At 40.0% G+C, this 13,836-nt stretch overlaps 1 protein-coding gene across 23 annotated transcripts in view; it reads right to left on the bottom strand.

The window, feature by feature from the left end:
• MAP2K4 (mitogen-activated protein kinase kinase 4) overlaps positions 1-13,836 on the bottom strand; it is a 169,574-nt gene that overhangs the window by 92,124 nt on the left and 63,614 nt on the right. For 12 of the 23 annotated variants that reach the window (XM_065562686.1, XM_005305122.4, XM_042841245.2 and 9 more), the window contains one exon: positions 24-126. In XM_065562686.1, coding sequence (XP_065418758.1) covers positions 24-25 — 2 coding nt within the window. In that variant the 5' untranslated portion in view covers positions 26-126. Of the gene's footprint in view, positions 1-23; positions 127-5,392; positions 5,426-13,836 lie in introns of all 23 variants that reach the window. The other 11 variants (XM_065562689.1, XM_005305120.4, XM_042841249.2 and 8 more) reach the window with 1 other exon arrangement.

Genomic DNA, 13,836 nt, shown 5'->3' with positions numbered 1-13,836 from the left:
TGGAGCCTTGATTTTATACTCACATGTGAGGATTTTGGAAAGGAACTCCAGACGTATTGAGAGTAAATCTTGCTGTGGATTTGAAAGGTGGATTTGCAAAATTCAACTTCAATGCTTTGCGTTTACCTGGGAGAAATGAACAGAAAGTAAAATTTTTGTGGGCAATAAAATATCCTGTTCTGCAAGCATCTGGAATTAACCAGAACAACAACAACAACAAAAATCCCAAAAACATAAAATGTAAGGAAAGGGAAATGTATTTCACATTAGCATTAGCACACAATGCTAGTGGCAAGAAAAGAGGAATGGAATCAGAATTCATTCCCTAACTCTCCCCAACTCACTATATGACTTTGGATGCCTCTCTGCACCTTCATTTTTCCCCATCACTTGACCTCTCTGCACCTGCGTTTTTCCCCATCTGTAAAATGCACATCTCAAAACTCTCATGTGACAGGAGTGTTGAGATGTCCAGTAAAGCACTTGAAATCTGTGGATGAAAGAATCTATAAAAGTACTACAACTATTGTTCTTTCTTGTACATGCCAATATGTGCTCTCCAGCAACTTCCAGACAAAAAACAATGCTAAAATGGAGTTAAGGCTGACAGACCACATCACAAAGGGCCAGCTATCTCCAAGACCTAATTGACTTCCTCCACAAACTGCGCAATATTACCTTACTCCCTCAGAATACTGTCCTCACCATCAGGGATGTCACTTCCCTATACAACAACGACAGCATACCTGGTTGCCTCAAATATTTACAAGACAGCAGAGAACACTCAGATATCCACACCAACACACATTGCCAAATTCATCCATTTCAGCCTCACCCATAGCAACTTTCCGTTCAACAACAAACACTTTACCCAAACCATGGGAACAGCCAGGAGTACTACGACTGCTCCCCAATATGTCAACCACTTCATGGGCCACCTTGAAGAAGAATTCCAAGACAAATGCACAACGAAACCAATGATATACCTGAGATACATTGATGATATTTTCATCCTTTGGACTGACAGGTTAAACTCCTTCATGGATTTCCACCACAATTTAAAACAATCATCACCCCATCCATTAAACTCTCTGTGGAACACTCCCACACTAGCATCAGCTTCCTGGACACCACAATCATCTTCAGCAACGGAACCCTACAGACAACCATATACAAGAAACCCACTGACCACCACACCTACCTTCACAGATCCAAACACACTAAGAAATCTGTTGTGTCTACAGCTAGGCACTCAGATACCACAGAATATGCTCTGAGGAGAAAATCCAAGATCTACACCTTAACATACTTAAAACTGACTTCACCAAAGAAGGACACTCCACGAGAGAAGTAGATCTCATCATGGAATGGGCCACCCAAATACCCCAACAGGGCCTGCTTCAATACAGAAATAAAATCCCCTCTGACCACACATCCCTAGTTGTCACCTGCTACCCCACACAGGAAACCATACAGGGTATCATCAAACAATAACAGCCCATACTTGATGGGGATCCCGTCCTGAAAGAAATATTTCCTGAGCCCCCATTTTTGACCTTCAAACAACCCTCCCCTAAAACCTCTCCAAACTCATCATCTCATCATCAAGCAAACTCCCCATAAAGCAGGACACACCAACTCAAAGCGGCACCAGACCTGCCAGAACAGATGCAAAACCTGCAGACATATCTCCACTGCTAAAATGATCAACATCCCCCACAAAACACCTTTCAAGATCCATGGGTCCTATGCATGCCTAGCACATGTGGTGTACCTTATGCAGGGCACTAGATGCCCCAATAACAACTACATGGGTGAAACCAGACAATCACTATGCTCTCACATGAACTCACACAGGAAAATGATAAAAAACAAAAACACCCTATCGCCTGTGGGCGAATACTTTTCACAAAGTGATCACTGACCTATCAGTCCTCATTCTCTAAGTAAACCTGCACAACATATTCAAAAACTGAGCCTCGGAACTTAAATTCATCATTCTGCTAGACACTAACAATCATGGACCGAACAGAGACATTGGATTTGTGTTTTATTACAACAATCTGTAACCCACTAACCCCTCTCTTTGTCCTATGACTGTAAAGGTGTTAATGGCCACTCTACTTTGAATCTAACAAATTTATTTGAGCATAAGCTTTCGTGAGCTACAGCCCACTTCATCAGATGCACAGAATGGAACATATAGTGAGGAAATATATATACATACAGAGAACATGAAAAGATGGGAGTTCCCCTACCAACTCTAAGAGGCTAATTAATTAAGAGGAGCTATTGTCAGCAGGAGAAAAAAAAACTTTTGTAGTGATAATCAAGCTAGCCCATTTAAGGCAGTTTGACAAGAAGGTGTGAGGATACTTGTGTACTGGCTCTATTTCACTATCACTCTATCACTACAAAAGTTTTTTTTTCTCCTGCTGACAATAGCTCATCTTAATTAATTAGCTTCTTAGAGCTGGTAGAGGAACTCCCACCTTTTCATGTTCTCTCTATGTATATATATCTCCCCACTATATGTTCCATTCTACGCATCCAATGAAGTGGGCTGTAGCCCACGAAAGCTTATGCTCAAATAAATGTGTTAGTGTCTAAGGAGCCACAAGTACTCCTGTTCTTTTTGTGGATACAGACTAACACGGCTGCAACTCTGAAATCTATTTTGAATGGTCTCTTACAATATGTGCTAGCCACGTATGTTAAACAATCTGTTCCACCTTGCATTTAGCTGTGATGCTGGAAGGACCTTTCCCAGACATGCAGAAGAGCTGTGTGTGTCTGGAAAGCTTAAAGAACGAGGAGTACTTGTGGCACCTTAGCGACTAACAAATTTATTCGGGCATAAGCTTTCATGGGCTAAAACCCTCTTCATCGGATGCATGTAGTGGAAAATACAGTAGGAAGATATATATACACAGAGAACATGAAAAAATGGGTGTTGTTGCCATACAAACTCTAACGAGACTAATCAATTAAGGTGAGTTATTATCAGCAGGAGAAAAAAACTTTTGTAGTGATAATCAGGATGGCCCATTTCAAACAGGTGACAAGAAAGTGTGAGTAACAGTAGGGGGGAAATTAGCATGGGGAAATAGTTTTTACTTTGTGTAATGATCCATCCACTCCCAGTCTTTATTCAAGCCTACTTTAATGGTGTCCAGTTTGCAAATTAATTCCAGTTCTGCAGTTTCTCGCTGGAGTCTGTTTTTGAAGTTTTTTTGTTGAAGAATTGCGACTTTTAGGTCTGTAATTGAGTGACCAGGGAGGTTGAAGTGTTCTCCGACTGGTTTGGCCAATTATTACACAAAGTAAAAACTATTTCTCCATGCTAATTTCCCCCCTACTGTTACTCACACTTTCTTGTCAACTGTTTGAAATGGGCCATCCTGATTATCACTACAAAAGTTTTTTTTCTCCTGCTGATAATAACTCACCTTAATTGATTAGTCTCGTTAGAGTTGGTATGGCAACATCCATTTTTTCATGTTCTCTATGTATATACACCTCTACCCCGATATAACGCGACCCGATATAATACGAATTCAGATATAACATGGTAAAGCAGCACTCCGGGGGGGCGGGCCTGCACACTCCGGCGGATCAAAGCAAGTTCAATATAACGCAGTTTCATCTATAATGCAGTAAGATTTTTTGGCTCCCGAGGACAGCGTTATATCGGGGTAGAGGTGTATATCTTCCTACTGTTTTTTTTTCACTGCCTCTATCCAATTAAGAGGGTTTTAGCCTACAAGAGCTTATGCCCAAATAAATTTGTTAGTCTCTAAGGTGCCACAAGTACTTCTCGTTCTTTTTGCTGATATAGACTAACACGGCTACCACTCAAATCTGGAAAGCTTGCCTCTCTTACCAACAGAAGTTAGTCCAATAAAAGATATTACCTCACACACCTTGTCTCTCTGATATCCTGGGACCGACGTGACTACAACTACACTATATAGTACCGCATCAGTAATTTAAGGGCATAAAACATTACAGGGATGATGTAATTATTCCAAACACAAGCATTACAGAGTCAGGACATTAAAATTAAAGGTTAAAGATAAAAGAAATTCAACATTTTACATTTGGAAATGTGCACTTAGGACACCCAAGGAACCTTAACTCTATCCTGCACTGTCCCCATTCAACTCCCATTCAATTACAATAATGCATTTTAGTGTTTGTGGTCTAAAATTGGATTAGCCAGATTTTTAAAGACATATTAGGTTGGTTTAAAAAAAAAAATTACTTCCCTCCTGGTGTCACTACAGGGCAGAGATAAGGATGTTTGGGTGTCTTTAACGGTGCATACCCACACCTTAACATGCTTGGATTTCTTTTAAGTTCAGCCTTAACTCTGACTTTTCTGGCTCTGTAAGGCTTTGTTTTGGGATAGTTGCCACACTTCTGTAATGTTTTTACCCTTAGTTACTTATGTATACTTCTAACCGTAACCCCATTTTAATGAAGGGTTTGTCTGGAAATGTCTGTTTTTTTTCAAATTACTAAAGATGTCATGTATGAACTCCAAACAAGGCACTCAAAGGGAATGCTGCCATGTGCAAGTGCTAATATTCTGAAAAGTTGTAGTATCAACCTGAAATCAATTTTCTATTTTAGGGACTTTTAGGGACAAATTCACTGGGCAGATTCACACAGTGAATAAAACTGGATTTACAATGGCTTTGCATCATCTGAGCAGCGGAGAGTGAGGCAGGGAGAAAGAATGGGGTTGTACTGACAGAGAAGGGAGGGGGACATAGGCATGTGTGTAGGCCTGGGCAGGAGTAGGGCGGTTAGGGAAGGGGGCTGTATTAAGTAGCCTGTGCTACATGACAGGGAGATGGGGGTGCCCAGTTCCTGAGTCCCAGTGTCTCTATGCGTGAAAGGCTGCTTCTCTGCTCCGGTCCCAACTCCCCTAATAGTGCTACCTCAGCGTGCAATGCAGCCTAGGGAACAGTGCTGTGGGGAGCCTAACAGTAAAGGATTTCTTTTCTTGCAATCCTGAGTGCAATGAACAGTCAGAGCAATCAGAACCTAGAATGGATCTCTCATTCCCCAAGAAGATAAAGATATGTCTGTTTGCGTGAGCCTACAGAAATCTTGTCACATTTGGTGATGAAAAAATTACTAAATGGGACCTGTAGGTATATCCCTCTTTCTAATGCCCGCTATTTTAAAACACCTCTCTATTCCCAACAACTGTCTAAAATGTTTCTTTTGCTCTCAGGGAGCCTTTCATTCATATTCCTAATTTATCCATATTCAAGGTAGCAAAATGAATAAATGGTTCCAATTAACTGGATTTCAGTTAATTTAATAACACTGCATTTCCAAATCTTTGCTCTTAATAAAAGAGAGTCATTTTCACACTTACTTGATTCTGCTGAAAAAGTGTCCAAGTGGACGTCTGTAAATTAAGGCAGAGAATAATTTACACTGAGCTCACATACACCCCAGTCTGTAATTCTCTCAAGGGGCTTGGCTGGAGTGTACTTTATTATATACAGTACTTGACAAAGAATGCATAAGGCATTAATTGCATAAACATTTTAAAATTTCTAGAAGCTTTACCATTTTTCATTAAGGGTTGAGGACTCTCTTATAAGGCAGCTGTCCTCAGTAAATACACAGGGTGACTTAGGGACAAAATAATATGAGGTTTGATATAAGTTACTTAATAAGGAAAGTCAAGAATGCTGATTTAAACACAAAACCCAATGTAGACTTTTACACTGACATCTTCTTTGGGAGGGGATTGCTTCTCTCTAAGGAGGGCAAAACAGCACACCTAGGCTTTTACCTTATACTTTTTTCACACATTAAACTTTAACAAATAAACCTTTTGCTGTCACAAAAACCAAAGGCATGGTGCAATCTCATCTGTGTGCTTTGAAAGGGAAGCAAGAAGCGTCATGAGAGAAAGGGTGGCTCCAGAAGCTCCAAGTAGCAGCCCCTTACCGAGGTCAGGCAGGGAGTACAAGGTGCCTCTCCTGGAGGCATGAGGTCTCTAAATTTGGGTCCACCTCTCTCTGTATTGTATTGCAGCTGTCCTAGGCAGGTAGTAATTTTCTGCATTGCTTGGATGGCGCTAACTTTCTTGATCAGCACTTGATGCATCTTCCAGAGTTTCTTTATCATAGTTCAGAGGGCACCGCCTAATATCCTGCATTATGAGGTATGTCTGTATTATGGACTTCAATTGACAGAGCCTATTTAACTCAATGCAAGCTAATCCAAGGCAGTGCATCCACACTCATAATGTATTTATGTTTCAAATCAGAATAAGCTCTTCCAAGATAAGCACTTTAATACTCATATAATTGCATCTGCAATAGCGGGGTTTAACTATGCCAGCATAATTAAAGCTGCAAAATTTGAGTGCAGAGACAAAGTCTGAGACTCTAACCCTGGTCTACACTAAGAACTTACATTGGCTTGTTCACATCCCTGAGAAACATAGCTGTACCGACCCAACTGCAGGTGTAGACCTAGTTACCACCTCTTGGGAAGGTGGAGGTGGATTACCTGTATCAGTGGCTCTCAGCCTTTCCAGACTAGTGCACCCCTTTCAGGAGTCTGATTTGTCTTGCGTACCCCCAAGTTTCACCTCACTTAAAAACTACTTGCTTACAAAATCAGACATAAAAATACAAAAGTGTGGAAGCACACTATTACTGAAAAATTGCTTCCTTTCTAATTTTTACCATATAATTATAAAATAAATCAACTGGAATATAATTATTGTACTTACATTTCAGTGTAGTATAAACAAGTAATTGTCTGTATGAAATTTTAGTTTGTACTGACTTCGCTAGTACTTTTTACATGGCCTGTTGTAAAACCAGGCAAATAGCTAGATGAGCTGATGTATCCCCTGGAAGACGTCTGCGTACCCCCAGGGGTACACATACCCCTTGTTGAGAACCACTGACCTACACTGATGGGAGAAGCCCTCCCGTCAGCGTAAGTAGTGTCTACACTGAAATGCTACAGCAGCAAACCTGCACCAGATCAGCTGTGCCGCTGTAGCATTTTAAATGTAGCTACGCCCTAAGCTCTGACCAAGGACTCTCTCTGACCATGGCCATGCCAACAATATAAAATTTTGCTGACCTAAGTTATGTCGGCGTAGAGCCACGGCAGGTATTACATAGCTTTTGTGCGCGTGCACACTTACTCCTTGTGTCATTGGTGCACATCCTCACCAAGAGCAGTGCACCGGGGGGTAAGTATCACACTGTGCAACTAGCCACCATCCAGAGCAGGCTGTTTTGGAAGGGACATAAACCCTCCTGCTTCAGGGTTTAAATCAACTCTACTAGGATTTAGGATGAGCATTTCATGATGGCAGACTACACCATAGCTGCCTACTGTGGGATTTCTGGTACTGGCCATTCTCGAGACTGGCAATTGCCACAGGCCTATCCCCCTCTATAACTATAGGAGGGAACTGAGGTTTCCACAGAATCTCCATCAGTGCTATCTGCAGTTTAACCTGCCAAATAGACATACTTGATGTCACTCCATTGTCTAACTGACTTCATGGTTATAAAACTTCTTATGGCTAAACAGCTACAAGTTCTCCCTTTTAAAAGGTAACATAGAATGTAGCCCCCATTCTCAGTGGCAGCCCCGGGGACTTCAGATGTTTAAAAGTCAACGTATGTATTACTAATAACATCATCATACATTTTAAAACTTTCCCCCTTGCTCTTTTATGCATGTTAGGTCCTGCCCTATCCACTGTGTGTTAATTCTTGGCAGGTATTTACTGACAGTGATTATGTCATCCCTTAGTCACCTTTCCTGTAAACGATGCATAAATTCAGCTCTTATGCTATACAGCAGGAATAATCCCTTCCCTAGACCTACAACTTCCCTTTAAAGGCAACGGACTATGATATGATAGGATCTTTCCATTTCTAACTGCAGCAACAATACATCTAAACAAAATACCTGTCCTTGTAAAGGCATTATCATATTATACATGACATAAATGCATGTATTTACTCCAACCACTCTCAGTATCCTCTTCTCTGCAGTTCTTTCTTACACCATCCTTTAAGTGTTTATTGGAAACCAAGAATCTTGATACCTAAACTTCCTCCCATTTTACATAAGGTGATAAGTAACAGTAAGCATGGATTTGTCAAAAACAAATCATGTCAAACCAACCTGATAGCTTTCTTTTACTGGCTAACAAGTCTTGTGGATGACGGTAGACGTGGTATATCTTTACTTTAGTAAAGCTTTTGATACTGTCTCGCATCACCTTTTCATAAACAAACTAGGGAAATACAACCTAGATGGAGCTACTATAAGGTGGGTGGAAAACTGGTTGAAAAACCATTCCCAGAGAGTAGTTATCAGTGATTCACAGTCATGCTGGAAGGGCATAAGAAGTGGGGTCCCGCAGGGATCAGTTCTGGGTCCGGTTCTGTTCCATACGTTCATCAATGATTTAGATAATGGCATACAGAGTACACTTATAAAGTTTGCAGACGATACCAAACTGGGAGGGGTTGCAAGTGCTTTGGAGGATAGGATTTAAATTCAAAATGATCTGGACACTGAAGAAATGGTCTGAAGTAAATAGGATGAAATTCAATAAGGACAAACGCAAAGTACCATACTCCATTTAGGAAGGAACAATCAGTTGCACACATACAAAATGGGAAATGACTGGCTAGGAAGGAGTATTGTGGAAAAGGATCTGGGGATCATAGCGGACCACAAGCTAAATATGAGTCAACAGTGTAACGCTGTTGCAAAAAATGCAAATATCATTCTGGGATGTATTACACTGGTCTACAATTTTTGAGAAGTCGTCTGCTTCAGAGATAAAATGTGCTATTTATTATGTATTTTGATGTGCTGAATTCAAATATGACAATTAAAACAACTGATTGGCTACTGTTTCTAAGATATTTAAGTTTTTACATTTTATGTCTATGTATATTGTGTAGATAGTAGAGTTTTAATCATAAATTGTAAACCTAGGTCTTTTCATGTGTTTATGGTTGCTTTACATGATAATATTTCACCTGTCCTGTTTATGTAACACTTTAAAAATCAGCAAAAGGGTTCTATAAATAAAATTTATTGTGAAACAAAAGGCAAAAAACTATTATATACATAGTTTAATCCTATTCAGTGTCTATTCGGCGTTTCTTGGCTTGTCTCTTGTATTCATTAAATGGAGCATCTCTTGTCACTGTCCAACAATAGTCTGCAAACACTGATGGGCTCCATTTGCCCTGATAGCGTTTCTCCATTGTTGCAATGTCCTGGTGAAATCGCTTGCCATGCTCGTTGCTCACTGCTCCGCAGTTCGGTGGAAAAATATCTAGATGAGAATGCAAAAAATGTATCTTTAGTGACATGTTGCAACCAAGGCTTTTGTATGCCTTGAGGAGGTTTTCCACCAACAACCTGTAGTTGTCTGCCTTGTTGTTTCTGAGAAAATGTATTGCCACTAACTGGAAGGCTTTCCATGCCGTCTTTTCCTTGCCACGCAGTGCATGGTCAAATGCATCATCTCGAAGAAGTTCACGAATCTGAGGACCAAAGACATCTTCCTTTATCTTAGCATCACTTAACCTTGGAAATTTTCCACAGAGGTACTTGAAAGCTGCTTGTGTTTTGTCAATGGCCTTGACAAAGTTCTTCATCAGACCCAGCTTGATGTGGAAGGGTGGTAACAAAATCTTCCTTCATTCAACAAGTGGTGGATGCTGAACACTTTTCCTCCCAGGCTCCAATGACTGTTGGAGTGGCCAATCTTTCTTGATGTAGTGGGAATCTCTTGCACGACTATCCCATTCGCAGAGAAAACAGCAGTACTTTGTGTATCCAGTCTGCAGACCAAGCAAGAGAGCAACAACCTTCAAATCGCTACAAAGCTGCCACTGATGTTGGTCATAGTTTATGCACCTCAAAAGTTGTTTCATGTTGTCATAGGTTTCCTTCATGTGGACTGCATGACCAACTGGAATTGATGGCAAAACATTGCCATTATGAAGTAAAACAGCTTTAAGACTCGTCTTCGACGAATCAATGAACAGTCTCCACTCATCTGGATGTTGAGGGCTGCCATCACACCATCAATGTTGTTGCAGGCTACAAGATCAGCTTCCATAAAGAAGAATGGGACAAGATCCTTTTGACGGTCACGGAACATGGAAACCCTAACATCACTTGCCAGGAGATTCCACTGCTGTAGTCTGGAGCCCAACAGCTCTGCCTTACTCTTGGGTAGTTCCAAATCCCTGACAAGGTCATTCAGTTCACCTTGTGTTATGAGGTGTGGTTCAGAGGAGGAGGATGGGAGAAAACGTGGGTCCTGTGACATTGATGGTTCAGGACCAGAAGTTTCATCCTCTTCCTCGTCTGACTCAAGTGAGAATGATTCTGGTGCATCAGGAACCAGCAATCCTTCTCCGTGGGGTACTGGGCGTATAGCTGATGGAATGTTTGGATAATGCACAGTCCACTTTTTCTTCCTTGACACACCTTTCCCAACTGGAGGCACCATGCAGAAGTAACAATTGCTGGTATGATCTGTTGGCTCTCTCCAAATCATTGGCACTGCAAAAGGCATAGATTTCCTTTTCCTGTTCAACCACTGGCCAAGATTTGTTGCACAAGTGTTGCAGCATATGTGTGGGGCCCACCTCTTGTCCTGATCTCCAATTTTGCAGCCAAAATAAAGGTGATAGGCTTTCTTAAACATAGTGCTTATACTGCGCTTTTGTGATGCAAAAGTCACTTCACCACAAACATAGCAGAAGTTATCTGCACTGTTCACACAAGTACGAGGCATCTCTGCTCACTTTGGCTAAACAGAAATGTATCCCTTTGCAAAATCAAACACTGACAAATAAGAGAGCACAACACTGTATGATTTCTAGAGCTGATATAGGGCAATTTGTTCAGCAGAGTGATGTAAGCTTCGTTATGATTGCATTATCCATGACTTCTAGGAATAACATGATGCAATTTATATCATGTATGACGCAATACCAGCTTCAGATTGCATCATTCATTGTTTTGCCTAAAAAGCAAGTACTGTCCAAACCCAGTCATAGATTTATTCATAGATCCAGTCAAAGATGTATTTTAGTCATTTCTGGTTTAAATTGAGATCCCTTCCCTTTATAACTCACTTATCCTCCGCCATTCCCAAGTCCAGGGTCGTATATACTAACCCAATAGCATATCTTGAAAACTACAGCCAATCAACAATTTTAAGCATCATTTTCGTTCTCAGTGACCCAGAATTAGTAAAGTTTGACTACATTTATTTCAGAAGCATTTTGGCTGTAGTGTTCCCAGGAGTGTTGTAAGCAAGACATGAAAAGTAATTCTTCTGCTGTACTCTGCTCTGATTAGGCCTCAACTGGAGTATTGTGTCCAGTTTTGGGTGCCACATTTCAAGAAGGATGTGGAGAAATTTGAGAGAGTCCAAAGAGCAACAAAAATGAGTAAAGGTCTAGAAAACATGACCTATGAAGGAAGATTGAAAAAATTGGGTTTGTTTAGTCTGGAAAAGAGATGACTGAGAGGGGACACGATAACAGTTTTCAAGTATGAAAAGACTGTTACAAAGAGGAGGAAAAAATATTGTTTTTCTTAACCTTTGAGGATAGGAGAAGAAGCAATGGGCTTAAATTGCAGCAAAGGAGGTTTAGGTTGTACATTAGGAAAAACTTCCTAACTGTCCAGGTGGTTAAGCACTGGAATAAATTACCTAGGGAAATTGCGGAGTCTCCATCACTGGAGATTTTAAAAAGCAGGTTAGGCAAACACCTGTCAGGGATGGTCTAGATAATACTTAGTCCTGCCACGAGTGCAGGGGACTGAACTAGACGGCCTCTCGAGGTCCCTTCCAGTTTTAGGATTCTATGATTCTATGTGTGTCAGATCTTTCTTGCATTTATCCCAATTAAACTTCATTCTATGTGTTCTATTTTAGTACCTTTCCAAGAGCCTATAGAACTTTAATTATTTTCCATAGTACTAGCTTTGCCCATTAGCTTTGGATTTTCTGTGAATTTGATTAGTATTAGACGGTAACCTGGAACATTTGTATCCATGACTCAGAACGAGAACAGAATGGCTTACTGCTGCCTCCCAGGTGCCAGGACAAAGGATTTGACAAGAAAAGCAAAGGATATCCTGAGGAACGCTGGGGATTTCCGCTTAGTATGGGTCACATGGAAACCAACAATACAAACAGAGGGTTACAGGATACAGCAGATAAAGATGCTAGGGATTTATTAAGACAACTGAAGACAATGCAGGTGGTCTTCTTAAGGGTCCTCCTAGTGCCAAGTGCAAGCAAAAAGAGAAGGCTGATACTAGAGACCAACCAATGCATAAGTCAATTGTGAGGGAGGATTTCAGATTTGGAGATCATTAGGTTTCCTAATTGGGATAAGAGTCTTGAACATATGGGTTCAAAACCAGCAGGGCTTGTTACATGGGGTAAGTAGAAAGGTCATAGACAAAAGCTTTCACTCAAAATTCTAGCATGCACTTCTAATCTGAGTAAGTCAGAGTCTGAAACAAAATAAAACCAAGAGGAATATTAGCAACAACCATCTCTGTCTCTGGCAGTGGGTCCATCTGGCACTACCCTCCTCAGTCAGGTTCCATTCTCAGCCTTCTATTTCTGTATGTTATTTTCTACCTTCAACCTTAACTCCCACAGCCCCCAAATGAAAGGCGAGGAAAGTGTTGTGAGGATCAGTTCCAACGTCTATAAACATCTGTCCAGAACTTTACATTTTCTTAGTATGTATTTATTATTAGTCCAGACAAAAATCTTCATTGGCTGGAAGATAAGATTGCTTGAACCATGAAGACATCACTGAAAACCAAGAGATATTAAATGAAAAATTAACAGTTGTATTACAAGCACATAACAAACTTAACATTCTTCTACACTATGTACATAAAGAAGTGGATAGCAAATATTCTGTAAAACATACAAATTAATAAAAAAGAGGCAGCTTTAACTCCAATTTACAGTTTGTACTTTGGGGCTTGAACTCAATGCAAAAACCCCTCTTGACATCGCAGAACCAGTTGCCTGCTGATGTACTGTTTAATCCATGAGTAACAGTATGTAAAAATTTTAAAAACAATGTAAGAACACTATGTCAAATACATAGTGTTCTATGAGTTGGGATTTTAGGTAATCTGACTAATACAGTGACAAGATAAGCATAAAATATATACTGTAATAGTAATGATAATTAAAATATTTTCTTTGCAATTTGTTAGAAAATATATTTGTAACATTTGCATCAGTAGATAATTTGTCAGTGGCAAGGCTGCCTCATTAATATAATTTTTTTATTAATTGTTGTGTCTCGTTGAATAATTTGCTGTTTGTTTCTTTATATACAGAGAGTAAATAAACCAGTACAGCGTGTCTTATGTTTATCATTCACAATAACTTGATTTTTCATTGCTCATATTTTAATTTTTTTCCAAATATAGGAAATGAAAAAATTCAGGTATGTCTTTATTGGTCAACCAACCTTATCTTCTAGCCTACCAAGTTTTTCACTTGGATTACATTTCCAAAAGTTAAATCCTGACCCCATTGAAGTCAGTTGGAGATTTACCATTCACTTTGACAGAAACTGGATTTTATCTCACATGTTTTACAGGCTTTTTAAAAATCAAATGAAAATTTCACAAAATTGGTGTAAGTATGTAGATCAGAGAGAGATAATTTTTGTGAACCAGCAGATTTCCACCTTAGATTGATGCCATTTTCATATGTAAGTCCTCTTCTCTATTACTTCC

The sequence above is a fragment of the Chrysemys picta genome, chromosome 12 (genome assembly GCF_011386835.1).
Source record: "Chrysemys picta bellii isolate R12L10 chromosome 12, ASM1138683v2, whole genome shotgun sequence".
In the NCBI taxonomy this organism is placed as follows: domain Eukaryota; kingdom Metazoa; phylum Chordata; order Testudines; family Emydidae; genus Chrysemys; species Chrysemys picta.
The sequence above is the reverse complement of the archived record's forward strand: the minus strand, read 5'-3'. Positions and strand labels throughout refer to the sequence as shown.